This window comes from Eucyclogobius newberryi, unplaced genomic scaffold, assembly GCF_026437365.1.
Source record: "Eucyclogobius newberryi isolate DKJ021-1_F unplaced genomic scaffold, fEucNew1.0.hap1 SCAF_9, whole genome shotgun sequence".
Taxonomy (NCBI): Eukaryota; Metazoa; Chordata; class Actinopteri; order Gobiiformes; family Gobiidae; genus Eucyclogobius; species Eucyclogobius newberryi.
The window spans coordinates 21,831,759-21,846,144 of record NW_027316532.1 but is presented as its reverse complement, the minus strand read 5'-3'; the positions used below and the strand labels follow the sequence as shown (position 1 = coordinate 21,846,144).

General features: G+C 46.8%; 1 protein-coding gene across 2 annotated transcripts in view; it reads left to right on the top strand.

Annotated features, from left to right (window-relative positions):
- ptgs2b (prostaglandin-endoperoxide synthase 2b) overlaps positions 1 to 14,386 on the top strand; it is a 34,691-nt gene that overhangs the window by 1,536 nt on the left and 18,769 nt on the right. Inside the window, exons 5-10 of one of the 2 annotated variants that reach the window (XR_011925926.1) lie at positions 372 to 553; positions 639 to 722; positions 1,037 to 1,283; positions 2,018 to 2,304; positions 2,393 to 2,540; positions 3,607 to 4,313. Coding sequence is in view for 1 of the 2 variants with exons in the window: in XM_072438186.1 (XP_072294287.1) it covers positions 372 to 553; positions 639 to 722; positions 1,037 to 1,283; positions 2,018 to 2,304; positions 2,393 to 2,540; positions 3,607 to 4,019 (1,361 nt within the window). In the remaining variant the exon portion in view is untranslated. Of the gene's footprint in view, positions 1 to 371; positions 554 to 638; positions 723 to 1,036; positions 1,284 to 2,017; positions 2,305 to 2,392; positions 2,541 to 3,606; positions 4,446 to 14,386 lie in introns of those variants that run through there. The other variant, XM_072438186.1, reaches the window with a different exon arrangement.

The window sequence follows — 14,386 nt, the reverse complement described above, 5'->3', positions numbered from 1 at the left end:
GATTCTTCGTAGCTCGCCGACGAGCGTCTTGTCGTCGTTACGTCACAGGAAGCGCCATAAATACACTAATTATGTGTCTGGGTAGGCTAGGCACGACAGGTTTATTTATTTATAACAAAGCGCTGCGGTGCGTTTCAAGGTCATTGAACTTGCTACGATAATGGCTAGGATCATTTAGCATTGTGTGTTTTCTGTAGCCTGGATGCATCGAAATGGGTACGCTTTGAGGACGCAATTTGAACTTAAAAGTAAAAAATGATGTGTATTTGATCATCAAGCAAGTACAGCAATAAATAAATAAAGGCTGTAATTATATCCACTTGTATTTGTACTGTAGCAAGGCTTAATTTAATTGTATTTTATGTTCGCAGGAAAGAAGGAGTTGCCCGATGCAAAGGTTTTGGCGGAGAAGCTTCTCGCCCGCAGACACTTTATCCCCGACCCACAGGGCAGCAGCCTCATGTTTGCATTTTTCGCTCAACATTTCACACATCAGTTCTTCAAATCTGACCTGAAGAGGGGCCCAGCCTTCACCGAAGCTCCAGGCCACGGGGTACGTCTTTAGACATCGCGTAACTTCTGCCGACTACGTGACTGTAAAGAGACATCACACTAACAAGGTCGTTTTTGTTTTGCAGGTGGATCTGAGCCACATTTACGGAGTCTCCTTGGACAGACAACACAAGCTGAGACTTTTCAAAGATGGAAAGCTCAAACACCAGGTATGTCTCCACGGCTGCTGCTGCATTTGGTCCCCGGTCCATATGTTTTATTGATCCAGTCTAATAGAATCTAAAAACCCTTCAAAGGACCACTAGTTTTCAAACCAATTTTCTATTCTCCATGGAGATGTTTTATCGTTGAAAGTTCCACAAAATGGCCACAATTCTGGCAATAAAAACACCTCGAATTGAATAAAAAGAACAGTAGATAGGTGTGACGAGCAGGTGACGGACCCTCCACCAGCTTTAATGATAAATATGTTCATCATTTTCTCGCTTCACGCCTCTCACAGTTCCTTCTTCTTTCCCTGCAGATGTTGAATGGCGAGATGTACCCCCCGACGGTGCAGGACGTGGGCGTGGCCATGCACTATCCGCCCCACGTCACGGAGTCTCAGAGGTTCGCGGTGGGACACGAAGCTTTCGGTCTGGTCCCCGGGCTCATGATGTACGCCACGATCTGGCTCCGCGAGCACAACCGTGTCTGCGACGTCCTGAAGGAGGTTCACCCGTACTGGGACGACGAGCGGCTGTTCCAGACCGCCAGGCTCATTCTGATCGGTAGGTGGTGGTCCTGATCGTGCGGAAAGTTCAAACTTGACTTAAGCTTTGACTTGTTGAGCGTCATTTGTACGCAAAGTATTTCAAAGTGCTTTACAAAACGGCAAAATATGGATCAAACCATACAAATTGTTCTAAAATTTACTTTAAAAGAGAAGAGTGCCGATAAAATGCTTTCATTTACTAAGAAAATGGCTCTTTACTGATTTCAATACCACAATAACAGAAGATTAAGTGCTCTTTCTGTGCAATATCACGTCATTTTCAATACAAAATGATAGTTTCTTTCATATATTACCTAGTGGTTTTGTACTAGTTCTTCTGATATAGATCAAGAATGTTAAAACTATTCAGGAAAGGTCCCACTTCTATTGGTTCTTGATAGTTTTATTCATCTTTTGGATGTGAATTGTTTTTGAAAAGCTGTAGTAGAACATGTGGAACAATTTATTCATCTTTTTGGTCGATCTTTTGAATTGTTTTAACAGAGGAAGTGACCGATAACATGTGTGATTGCTGCACTGACATTTCTTGTTCACACAGGTTTATTTTTGTGGAAATAGGGAACTAGATGTGAGAAAATGTTGCTTATTACAATGGAAATGCATACACGCCTTTACTGTCTGGGAACCAGCGCCTTCTTCGATGCAAATTCCTCTATTTAAATGCATGTGGTGCTATTTATCGCTTGTTTTAGGCATTTTGTGAATATTAATCACCTTTCTTTCTTTCAGGAGAAACCATCAAGATCGTGATCGAGGACTACGTGCAGCACCTGAGCGGCTACAACTTCAAGCTCAAGTTCGACCCCGAGCTGCTGTTCAGCCACAGGTTCCAGTACCAGAACCGCATCTCGTCCGAGTTCAACACGCTGTACCACTGGCACCCGCTCATGCCCGACTCCTTCCGCATCGAGGACCGCGACTACAGCTACAAGGAGTTCGTCTTCAACACGACTGTCGTCACCGAGCACGGCATCAGCAACCTGGTCGACTCCTTCACCAAGCAGATCGCCGGACGGGTAAGGACGGATCGGTCGGCCTGCGCGCTCCCGTTTCGCCAAATGTTGACGTCCGCGTTGCTAACGTTATCCTTGATTTCGCTCGTAGGTTGCCGGCGGTCGAAATGTCCCGGGTCCGATCCTGTACGTGTCCATCAAGTCCATCGAAAACAGCCGTAAAATGCGCTACCAATCGCTGAACGCCTACAGGAAGAGGTTCAACATGAAGCCTTACAGCTCCTTTGAAGACATGACAGGTGAGACACGTAAATACAACTTCATTTCTGTATGTTAGCCGCTTTTGCATTACATTAGGTACAGTACAGTGTGTCGTACAGGAGTCGTTTAGAGTCAGGACTTACTTTATTGACGGGGGGAAAGTGCAGTTGCATTCTGTAGAGGTTGAGAAATGCAGTGGATGTTCCGGTGACATTAACAAACCAGATGTTCACATGTGGATAGAGTAAGCAGGTTGTAAACACAGCTCCAAAAGCATAAACATCTCTCTTGTGAGGTCTCCTGCTTATAAAGGCCAACGTACTGCGTCGCTGATGAAGAACAGAGGGTTGTTTAGGATTTGAAAGCAACTGAAGAGGTTTTAAATCGACAAAATGTTATCTGTTCATGGGTTTCAACTTCCTGCCATCAATTCGGATACATTTTACTAGTCAAAGGATATGATTTATTTATTTTTTGTTAAGTGCTGTGGCAAAAGTGCACATTTTCATCACTCTGAAACCCATAGAGCAGGGGTGTCCAAACTTTTTTCACCAAGGGCCGCATTTTGAAACTTAATTGGGGCAGAGGGCCACAAACAACGTGACAATGTCGAATTTGTTGAATGACAAAGTGAATCATTCGAAATGTAGCATTTGACGTAATTGCGATGAGCCTCCACACCTTTAATTAGACCTAGAACATTAATATTAGGTTGGTGTAACATCAATATGCCTGAATCTTCCCAATTTCACAGTAAAAAGTACTACTTTTTGTTGTTTGGGCCGACATAGCAGGAAGCTGGAGGGCCAACAGAAATTGGTCTGAGGGCTGCTTTTGGCCCCCGGGCCCTAGTTTGGACATGCCTGCCATAGAGTGTAGCTTTACATGTAAGTCGATCGACATACAGCTTAGCACTGCACAAAGTCTGATTTTGATGATAGATGGTTGATATTTTTGCTTGAATTGGAAAGCGTTCAGACCCAAATATTTAACGAAGTCTTGGTGTGAAGCTTTGCGTAAAGATGAATAAAGATCAGCTCAAGTTCGATGAGAAAAATCCTCCTCAACATCACTCTTAAACTGCATTATTTTCATCTGATTCAGGAGATACAGAAATGGCTGCTATCCTGGAGGAGATGTACGGACACGTGGACGCCGTGGAGCTCTACCCGGGCCTGCTGGTGGAGAAGCCCAGGGAGGACGCCATCTTCGGGGAGACCATGGTGGAGATGGGCGCCCCCTTCTCCCTCAAGGGCCTCATGGGGAACGCCATCTGCTCCCCCGAGTACTGGAAGCCGAGCACGTTCGGGGGCCAGGCGGGCTTCGACATCATCAACACGGCCTCGCTGCAGAGGCTCGTCTGCAACAACGTGCGGGGCCCCTGTCCCGTGGCGTCCTTCCACGTGCCCGACATGAAAGACACGGGCGCGGTGGTCATCAACTCCAGCACGTCCCACTCGGGCGGCAGCGAGGTCAACCCGACTGTAATACTGAAAGAAAGGACTACTGAACTCTAGTTTGACATTCATCTGTAGGTTTATTTGAATATTTATTTAATATTTATTTATTTTTATATTTATTTTTGTATTTAAATTGAAAGAGAGAAAACTCATAAGAGACTTTATGCCTTATTTTGTACGATGTTTGAATTATTGTTGGTTATTTATTGAACGTTTAAGTATATTGTAAGTTATTGTCACAGTGATGACCTCAGAGGGTGTAATGTGATACTTGAAGGTTAGTTTACGGTTTCAACTGCATTGTTGTGTGTTACAAAGTTTCTTGTGTTTTCATTTTTATTATTGCCTCGTGTTAAAAAAAAAAACAATAGTGAAACTGCAGCAGCACATAGTGACATTCATAACACGACTGACGGTCTCACTGTGTTAGACTCAGTTCATTGTAAGGGACATTTCCTCAGTGCCTTTTGACCTGCAACAGTTTGTAATAAATCAGGAAAAATAAATCCTTGTGTGTCTTTACTCTGTAACTCAACACCAGGAAAAGAAAGAATCGGAACATTCTATTCACTGTGAATTTTACCTCACGTGTGTGATATTAGATCAATAAAGGTTAATAATAGTTTATTTTATTAATAATTTATCATAGTTCAAACCCTGAGCTATAGAGGTGTGTGATGCTTTGGAGTGTCCTGATAACAATGTTTGGATAAAGATATGTTAGAGATTCTTAGATAAAATGTCAGTCCAAAAGACAAATGTGAAAAGACAGTGCGCAACATGTGCTTTTTTGTCACCATTTTATATATTTTATCATCATTATAAACAAGAAATCCAAATTACCCTTTACTCAACTGTTGTACATCCTCAAAACAACATTCACAATTACAATGATGTGTCAATATTGCCCACTTCTATGTCCCACATGGACCTCAGTTTACAGGCTCAAATGACAACACACTAAATCGGTTTAAGATTACATACATGATTAATGGTTAATCTGATTTGAATTCCAACAGTTGACGTTTGTTGCAGATCAAGTGTCAGGTTTCTTCCATCAAATGTAGAAAGAGTGCACTAATATTCTTTTGCATCATCTTTAGCTGCCCAAAATCAGCTAAACAATGCTCTATAGTCTGCAGATTTAAACCAAAGTAGAACGCTCGAGACATGTCAGTACTTCCTCCAGTGCAGCTCAGTTTGAAGTTTGTCTCTTCATAAACTCTAAACAGGGACAATGCGCAAAAATCCTCATAAAATGCACAGTGAAAATCAAGGAGGTTTATCTCTCGAAGAACTGTAGCCACAGCTGCCCTGGGGCTGTCTGACAGAAGCGAGGCTGCCAAAGAGAGGTGACGGTATACGAATCTCACAGTACAATATGATATGCATCTCTCTGTACACTATTTACTGCGATATTTCAAGGAGGCAAACAGAGTAGTACATGTGCTACTTCTTAAAGGCCTTGACAAGCTTTTGTGTGCGAATCATGATCATCAAAAGTTAAAGTACATATGATCGCGGTGTAGTACCCTCTGTTTTCAAGCTAATTCTGCAACAAAACAACGTATTTAAGCAGAATCTGGTCATTTTAAACACTGCGATGGCCCGCGATATTATTGTGAAACTTGTGACAATACGGTATCACGTTATTTCGGTTATTGTCACATCGCTACAGTCAATGTGCGTAGTCCCCTCCACCGACCACCCTTCACTCACTCACGCGCCACACACTAGTCATTGTGTTCCCGGCGGCCCCGCCCCCATCCCATTCTGATATGGATGACTAGATCTGAGTCGGTGGTCGGCTGGATTGAGGCGAGTAAAGGTCATTTTGCTACTGTAAAGGTCAATTTGACACATTTACATTGTATTATAAGGTTTCGCTTTTATTTTGGTAACTTCCGCTGTGACCGTAAGTAAAGTGAACTACGGTTAAAAACATGGTAAAAACATGGACAAAACGTGTTGAGCATTGTTCGAACACAAGGATCTTGCTACAGTTGACCAGGGAACAGGGCGTGTTGTAGAAATGAATGTATTTTTGAGTATTTTTAAATGTTTAATTCACAAATCTATGAAAAACGGTTGTGCTAATGTAATGAGCTAGTAACACAGCGGTTATACGGACAAAATGTAATCATTATTTATTTGTTCTTGCCTTGCTCTTACTTCGGTTGAATGCCACGGAAAGGAAGCAATAAAACACCACAATTGACTCCATAGACGTTGCTATTATTATTATTTTATCATTCGTTGTTTTATGTTGCATCTAACGCTGAGACACATAGTTTGAAAACTGTGATCAACGACAATGGCAATAAACCTTTTCTGATTCTTCCTTCTCAATTCGACTGGAAGCTACAGCTACTCTGATTACGCTGAGCAAAAGTCACATTTCCATGCAGCAGAAACCTAATAAAAGGCTACAATGCGCTCGAACATAGGCGCGACTCGTAACTCTGCTTCGTGGAAGAACAGCAGCGATTATTCTGGCCCCTGAAGCACTTTCACTCCTCTTACGATGGGATGAAACATGCTGACACCTGTCCGGCATTTGCATGTGGTGAGGTAATGAGGCATGAACTCAAGATCTGTGGAAAAGTTCTTCCAGATATCAATGTGTTCGGATATGTTTCCTAGCAACTATAAAGACAGCAGTGTAAGAAGATATTTGTGACTGGATCTGGCGCATGCATTTTGAGCTGTTCGGATGTTTTTCCAATGCTTTATTGAAAGAGTTCCCAAACTTGTTTTCCTCTGTGGGCCAACGTGAATGTGTATCAGCCAGATGAATGGCCAAATGTAAATTAAAACTATTCTTCTGCAGAGAGATTTATGATTCAATTGATATTCGGGAATAGGATTGGCCTTTCTTCCATATTTACTCATTTAGGCTACGTAGAGAACATTTTAGATCAGTTGTACTTGTCTGAGGACTAGTTTTCAGACACCATTCTTTTATAGTACTGAATATAATTGACAGTGTCTTACTTAGAATAAAAGTTTTAGTTTCTCTTCTCACTGTGACAAAAGCTTTATTCATGCGACACAGTTGAAGGATTTTGTTTTCATAATTTTTGCGGTCTATTGAAAATACCAGATTTTGTGCATGATTTAACATTTTGTTCATCCCGTGGAGCTCAACAGTCAAAGTTCAAAGTTTACTTCGGTTCTAGAAGTAAATTCCCTCTTAATTTTTGCCATGAGGTTTTACAAAAATTAAAATATCAAGAGTTTAACAGCAAAACGAAGGCTGAGCAGCAGCGTGGTAACTAATGACCATAACACGGTGTCTGGGTGGGTTTCCTCTGGTGGTGCTCCACAGGTCCCATAGGTAAGACTAGCACAAAGATCTGGAGATAGGGCCCTGACCACTGCTCCTGAGGAGAGGCCCCCGCAGCATTCAAGGATGGGTCAAATGTAGAGGGCGATAAAATGTATCTTTACCTTAACATTGGCGAGAACAAGCTTTCAAACATTTAATAAACTCATTTTGTGAAAATGGGGGGAAATGAGGGGAAATTTTCTTTCAGAACCAATTCAGTTCAATTTATTTTGTAACGTCCAAAATCACAACAGCAGCTGCGTCGATGAAACACACTGTTCATCAACTTTAAATCATAAATCAGATGTTTCCTCCAGACAGTTAGTTTTCTCTTGAGTTTCGACTGCTTTGTCTGTTGTCATCATCAGAAGAGTCACTCGATGTTGCAGTGACGCGTCTAAACGGCTGATTTACACAGCGCACGGTCTGGAGAGACGGGAGATGGCGGAGGAGAGTGGATCGGGGATGGAAGACGTTCTGGACGGCGTGGAGGAGCAGCCTTTTCTGGCTGCACGTGCCCGGAAACGTAAAAAGTCCCTTAGCTCGTCCGAGGGTTCTGGGAATGAGCAGCAGGATGAGGCTGAAGCTATTGATATCCGGGGTGAGAGCAGAGACTGTAAGGTGATCATAAAGCTTGCACAGGATAGTGCATCCTTTAAGGAGTGGAATTCAGTGGCATTGTCAAAGAGCCTAACTGTAGCTGTGGGAGTGATCAAGAGTGCGAGTGTCCTTAGAGATGGCTCGCTGCTGGTCGTGTGCAAGGACGCCACGGCCACTTTCTACGCCATTTTATATACTCTTCATACAACGTGCACTTGGATGCCAACTGCCATAAAAAACAACAACGACAACAGTTTGGATATTACGGCAACATAGAGGAACGCCTCGGTCCGTATGACGGGGAAGAAGAAGAGGAAGCGTGACCTGGTCGGTGACGATATGAACAGCGGGGAGGACTCCCCTGGAGCCACTGATCCTGTGCAGCGTAGGGCGTCTTCTTGCTCGTCTATGGAGGGCTCTCTCAGTGAGGAGCAGGGCGGGGGGGTTGCAGATGTCGGGGATGTGAGTTCAGAGTGTAAGGTGTTCATAAAGCTCGCGCAGGATAATGCGTCCTTTAAGGGGTGGGATCCGATGGCGTTGACAAGGAGCCTGACTGTAGCTGTGGGAGTGGTCAAGCATGCGAATGTCCTTAGGGATGGCTCGCTGCTGGTCGTGTGCAAGGACGTGGCTCAGCAAAGGAAGGCGATTGAAGCTAAGTGTCTGGGGGGGAAGGACATTCTTGTGTCTGATGCTGTAAGAGGCACGGTCAGGGGAGTTATAGTAGGCGTCCCTACGACGACATCTGTGGATGACATAAAGGAGAATTTGACTGGAGCTAAGGTGGTGGATGCTAGGCGGTTGAAGATGACCCGGGATGGGGTAAGGTGTGACAGCCTGTCGATAATGATTAGATTTGAAGGTGGGATCCTGCCTCGTGTGGTGTGCGTTGGGTACATGCGCTATGGCGTACGCCCATATGTTCTGCCGCCCCTGCGTTGCTTCAAGTGCCAGCGCTTTGGGCATATTGCAGCGGTCTGTAGAGGGAAGCAGAAGTGTGGTAAATGTGCAGGAGACCACGAGTATGGGAAGTGTGACGACGGAGCAAAACTCAAGTGCTGTAACTGTGGGGGAGAGCATAGCTCTGCCTACGGGGGATGCGTGTTCAGCAAGAGGGCTGCTGAGGTGCAAAAAGTTAGAGCCTCTCAAGGCATATCCTACGCGGATGCGGTCAAGAAGGTGTCTGGTAGTCAGGTGACGGTGGATGCAGTGGGGGCTGCCAGTGCTGCTGGTGTCCTAGGCGACAGGGGAGGGGGCAGCGTTGCCCGCGGCCAGGGGGAGGTCCCCACTGGGATGCCCGTGAGTGTGGCTTCCACGGGCAGAGGCCCTGTGGGTGCGGAGGATGTACTGGTTGTGAAGAGGAAAGATTTCTTCCTCTTTATAGTGGAAGTGATTAACTGTACTGGGCAAACCAAGAAGAGATCCGAAAAGACTAAGATCATCGCTAAGGCTGCAGGGAAGTACTTTGGAGCTGGGGGCCCCGAGTGGACGGAGATAGAGGATGCGCTGCGGGAGGGCGCCCTGCCCCATTCTGGCAGTGGGAGTGGGGGGGCTCCCGATGCGCCGTCAGGTTCCGGGGGCTCAGAATGGCGGTGATTGTCTTGCAATGGAATGCGCGTAGTCTTCGTGCTAATGGCCAGGAATTTAAGCATTTTGTCTCTACCTTGTTGAACAAGCCTCACGTTATGTGCGTGCAGGAGACTTGGTTACGACCTAGGTGGGGTTTTGGGATACAGGGGTATGTGTGTGTTAGGAATGATAGGGAGCAGGGTAGAGGCGGAGGTGTGGCTGTGTTTGTCCGAGATGACCTAAATTACGTTGTTGTCAGTGTGAGTAAAGCGCCGGAGGCCCTGGCGGTGAGGGTCTGGCTGGGTGGTGAAGCTGTTACTGTGGTTAACCTTTATAATCCGTGTGGTGAGTTAACGTTAGAGTCCTTACATAGTATCGGTAAGGATGTTCGGGGAAAGGCCGTGTGGTGTGGGGATTTTAATGCGCATAGCGCTTTGTGGGGCGGTAGTGGTACCGATAGGTATGGGCAGGTGGTAGAGGGTTTTATCAATCAGAGGGAGTTGGTTTGTCGAGGATCCAGAGGTGGCAGTTGGCAAGGGCGAACTGGGGGGCTTTCCTGAGGAAAGCTGATGATGGTTCTAGGGTTCTGCAGGAAGGAGGATTGACTCAGGTGGATGATCTCAATAGTGCAATTGTCTCGCTCATCACGCAGTCAGCGGTAGGCACGATTCCTAAGAGTGGTGGTAGTGGACATAGGAAGCGGGTGCCGTGGTGGACTGAAGCATGTGGTCATGCTGTTAGGGCGAGAAATGCGGCGTTTCGCCGGCTAAGGGTTGCCCACACTGAGGGTGCCCTCATTGACTACAAGAGGGCCCGCGCTGTTGTGCGGAAAACTGTGAGAACGGCCAAGAGTGCCTATTGGAGGCGGTATTGTTCCAAAATTGGGAGAGAAACGCGTCTCGGGGATGTTTGGGGGATGATTAAGCGGATGCATGGGGTTGAGCGCCGTCATGGGACCCCGGTCCTAATACTGAATGGTGTTGAAGCAGTCAGCGACGTTGACAAAGCTGAACTGTTGGCCAGCACCTTTGTGTTGGTGCACAGCTCTGACAATCTCTCACCTGCGGAAAGGCACTACAGGGAGAGTACTTTGGCCCAGAATTCTGAGCTGATTGGGCACCAGCCTTCGACTCAAGATGACCTTGACCTTCCGTTTAGTTTGTTTGAGCTAAGGAGAGCACTTTCTAAGGCGAAACAGACAGCCCCGGGTAAAGATGAGGTGTGCTATGACATGCTCTCTCATTTGACTGATGACACGCTTGGGCTAGTCCTGGGTCTTTTCAACCGTGTTTGGGATTCAGGTTGTGTTCCATCTGCGTGGAAACAGTCTACGGTGGTGCCGGTTCTGAAGCCGGGTAGGCCAGCGTCTGACCTTTCAAGTTATAGGATTGCCTTGACGTCGCAGCTCGGGAAAACGATGGAGCGCATGGTTACCGAGCGGTTGGATTACTTCTTGGAGAGTCAGGGTTTGCTTCCCGCGCACCAGAGTGGTTTCCGTAGGGGCAGGAACACCATGGATTCCGTGTTGTGTTTGGAATCTGATATCCAGCTGGCCAGGGCTCAGAAAGAAAAGGTTATTGCGGTGCTCTTTGATGTGGAGAAGGCGTACGATATGGTTTGGAATGATGGGCTCCTCATTAAGCTGCGGAAGTGTGGTGTGAAGGGTAAACTGTTTAACTGGGTCCGGAGCTTTCTGTCTGGCCGGCGTATCCAAACCAGAGTGGGCGCTGCTTACTCTGGGGTCTATGGGGTGGAGAATGGGATCCCGCAGGGGAGTGTGTGTAGCCCTATCTTGTTCAATGTTATGATTAAGGACATCTTTGACGACGTGGATGGGTCTGTTGGGAGGAGCCTTTATGCTGACGATGGCGCTCTATGGGTGAGAGGGAGGAATCTCCGGTTTTACGAGGCGAAACTGCAAAGGGCAATACAGCAGGTGGAGCAGTGGACCCTGAAGTGGGGGTTTGAACTGTCCGTACGGAAGTCTCAAGTGATCTGTTTCTTCAATGGGCATAGGGACGTCTCCCTTCGACTGCATGGGCAGGTGCTCGAACAGGTCAGGGAGGTGAGGTTCTTGGGGGTCACCTTTGACGAGAGGCTTAGTTGGCGTCGGCACATTGATGAGGTCAGTGGTAAATGCAAAAGGGTGAATAACTTGCTTCGTTGTCTATCCGGCCAGGACTGGGGGGCCAGCAGAAGGTCGCTCCTGGGTATTTATCGGGCCGTCATGAGGGCGGCTATTGATTATGGCTGTATAGCCTACATGTCTGCGGCTGAGACTAACTTAAAGAAGCTTGATGTGGAGCAAGCCCAGGCCTTGCGCATCTGCTGTAGGGCTTTTAGGACCTCCCCTGTCTCGGCGCTGCAGGTTGAGTTGGGGGAATTGCCGTTACGGCTCCGGAGGCTAGAACTTCTGTTGGCTTACTGGGTGAATGTGCAAGGTCATACGAGCTTTCACCCGGTGAGGGACTTTCTCAGGGTTGATGGGGGGCAGAGTGAGGCTGGCGGTATGGTTTTCAGCCAGGTAGGAAATGCGAAGGCGCGGCTTGCGGGGGTTGGTGATCTGCGTGTGAGCCCGTCGGTGGCTTTGTCTGCTATAGCTCCGTGGAAGTTTGTCCCGGCTCCTGTTGATGTTAGCTTGCATGGCAAGCTTAGAGGAGTCGCTGGGAGGGCACCGCAGTTTGCCGTTCAAGCGCTCATCGATAAGCACTCAGGTGATGTGTTTATTTATACCGACGGGTCTAGGGATCCTGAGAGTGGGCGTACTGGCGCCGCTTATTTTGTGCCTGACCTGGGGCTAGCGGTCAAGAAGAGGTTGACAGATCGCCTTTCTGTTTTCACGTCGGAACTTATAGCGATACGGTTGGCGTTGGAATGGGCGGAATCTGCTTTGCAGTGTTGCGGCATTGTGGTGGCCTCTGACAGCCTTTCTGCATTGCAAAGCATTAAATCTGGGAAATCGGATTGCAGACAGGATGTGTTGAATGGCATCTTCTGTCTGATGCTCTCCCTGTCCAGGAAGGATGTGAGGGTTTCCTTCATTTGGGTCCCTGCGCATGTGGGGGTGGATGGTAACGAAATGGCTGATGCACTGGCTAAACGTTCCCTTCGGCGGCCATCAATTGATGTGGCGGTTGAGTTGGGCAAGTCTGAAATCAAGCCCGTTATCAAGAGTCATGTGGTCGGCCTTTGGCAGGAATTTTGGAGCCACTGTGTTACTGGACGGCATCTCTATCACATACAGGGTAGTGTGGGTCCTTGCGGGTCTATGGGCAGGAACGCGTGGGAGGAAAGGGCCTTCGCCCGCATGAGGATTGGCCATACTGGACTCAATTGGTCACTGAGTAGGATAGGCAAACATCCGACCGGTCTGTGTGGTCACTGTCGGGTGCCAGAGACTGTCGAGCATGTGCTGATTTGCTGTGAGGCTTATGATAGGGAAAGGGCCGGGTTGGCCTTGTGGTTTCGGAATAATGGGCGGGAGTTCAATCTGCGGAACGTTCTGGCGATCCAGTCACAGGGTTTGTGTCAGGCTGTGGTTGCTTACTTATGTAGCACAGGGCTGGGTAAACGTTTATAGAGGTGGGGGGTGTTGGAGACTGAGCCGAGGATGAGGAGAAAGAGGATGTTCTAACGCGCTTGGACTTCATGGGCCTAGAAACGCCAAAGTGATGGAAGAAGGACTTCTAAAGGATAAAACGACAAAGACGTCCCATGACCTCATGGGCTTTGTAAAACAACAAAGACGTCCCATGATCTCATGGGCTTTGTACTTCCAAAGCACCGAACGTCAAAGAGGGCGAGGAAGGTGAAGAAGAGTCTCCCTGGAATAAAGCCGGTTGGTCTTTGACACAACAACTATTCTAGTCACAAAAACACATCATGACCTCATGGGCTTTGTAACGCCAAAGCAATGGGAGGAGTACTTTTACGGACTACGACAGAGTCTGAGGACTACGAAACGTCCGAGGAATAAAGTCTGGCGGTAATGCAACACTCGGATGCCAACCGCCATAAAACAACAACAACAACAACAACAACAACAATTGGATGCCAACCGCCATAAAACAACAACAACAACAACAACAACGGACTACAACAGAGTCTGAGGACTACGAAAAGTCTGAGGAATAAAGTCTGGCGGTAATGCAACACTCGGATGCCAACCGCCATAAAACAACAACAACAACAACAACTACACAGCGCAGTTTACCTTCCAGCAGAGGAAGGACGACAGCGCCCCCTGTGGTCAGACGTTTTTAGAACAGTATCCCAAGTATGAAAAAAAGCCCCCTAGTCTCGATTTAGTCCACTACTGTACTGTAGGTTTTATTATAAGACATGCAGGGTATTTCTGAATTGACGTTATATTTGGGTCTATTTTATCTTTGTGGTGAACGAGTAGAAACAAACCTAAACACTGGTCTAATAGAAGAAACAAAAGTAGATAATATAATCAAAAGAAGACGAATACTCTTCCTTGAGTAGTAGTTTCCCCAAATACTTATTTCCTTTTTGTTTGAGTGATTTCCTAGACCACTGCTTTGTGCTTCTACATGAACAATTTTTTTTTCAAGCAACAGTATTCTTACTTGAATACAATTTTTGGCTTTGATTGTAAGTTTCATGAACAGATACGGGTAGCAGCTCTGCAGTAGGACTTTTCGGAAATGAGGGCAGACTGCAAGAAGTGTGAGGTCAGTCCAAAAACCCACTGAACTGACTGGAAAGTTTGCACGTAAATGAATGAAGAATCTCTCCCTCCCCCGAGTTTCCCCCGAGTTCCTGGCTCCAAAACAGACATGGAGATCGTGGTCAATGTGACCAGAGGCACGTTGGGGTGAATCATCTTCGTCCATAATTCCACCGACAACCAGCGAGTCACCAACGCCACTTTCGCTAATCGCAGAGGGCACGGTGACTCCCTCGC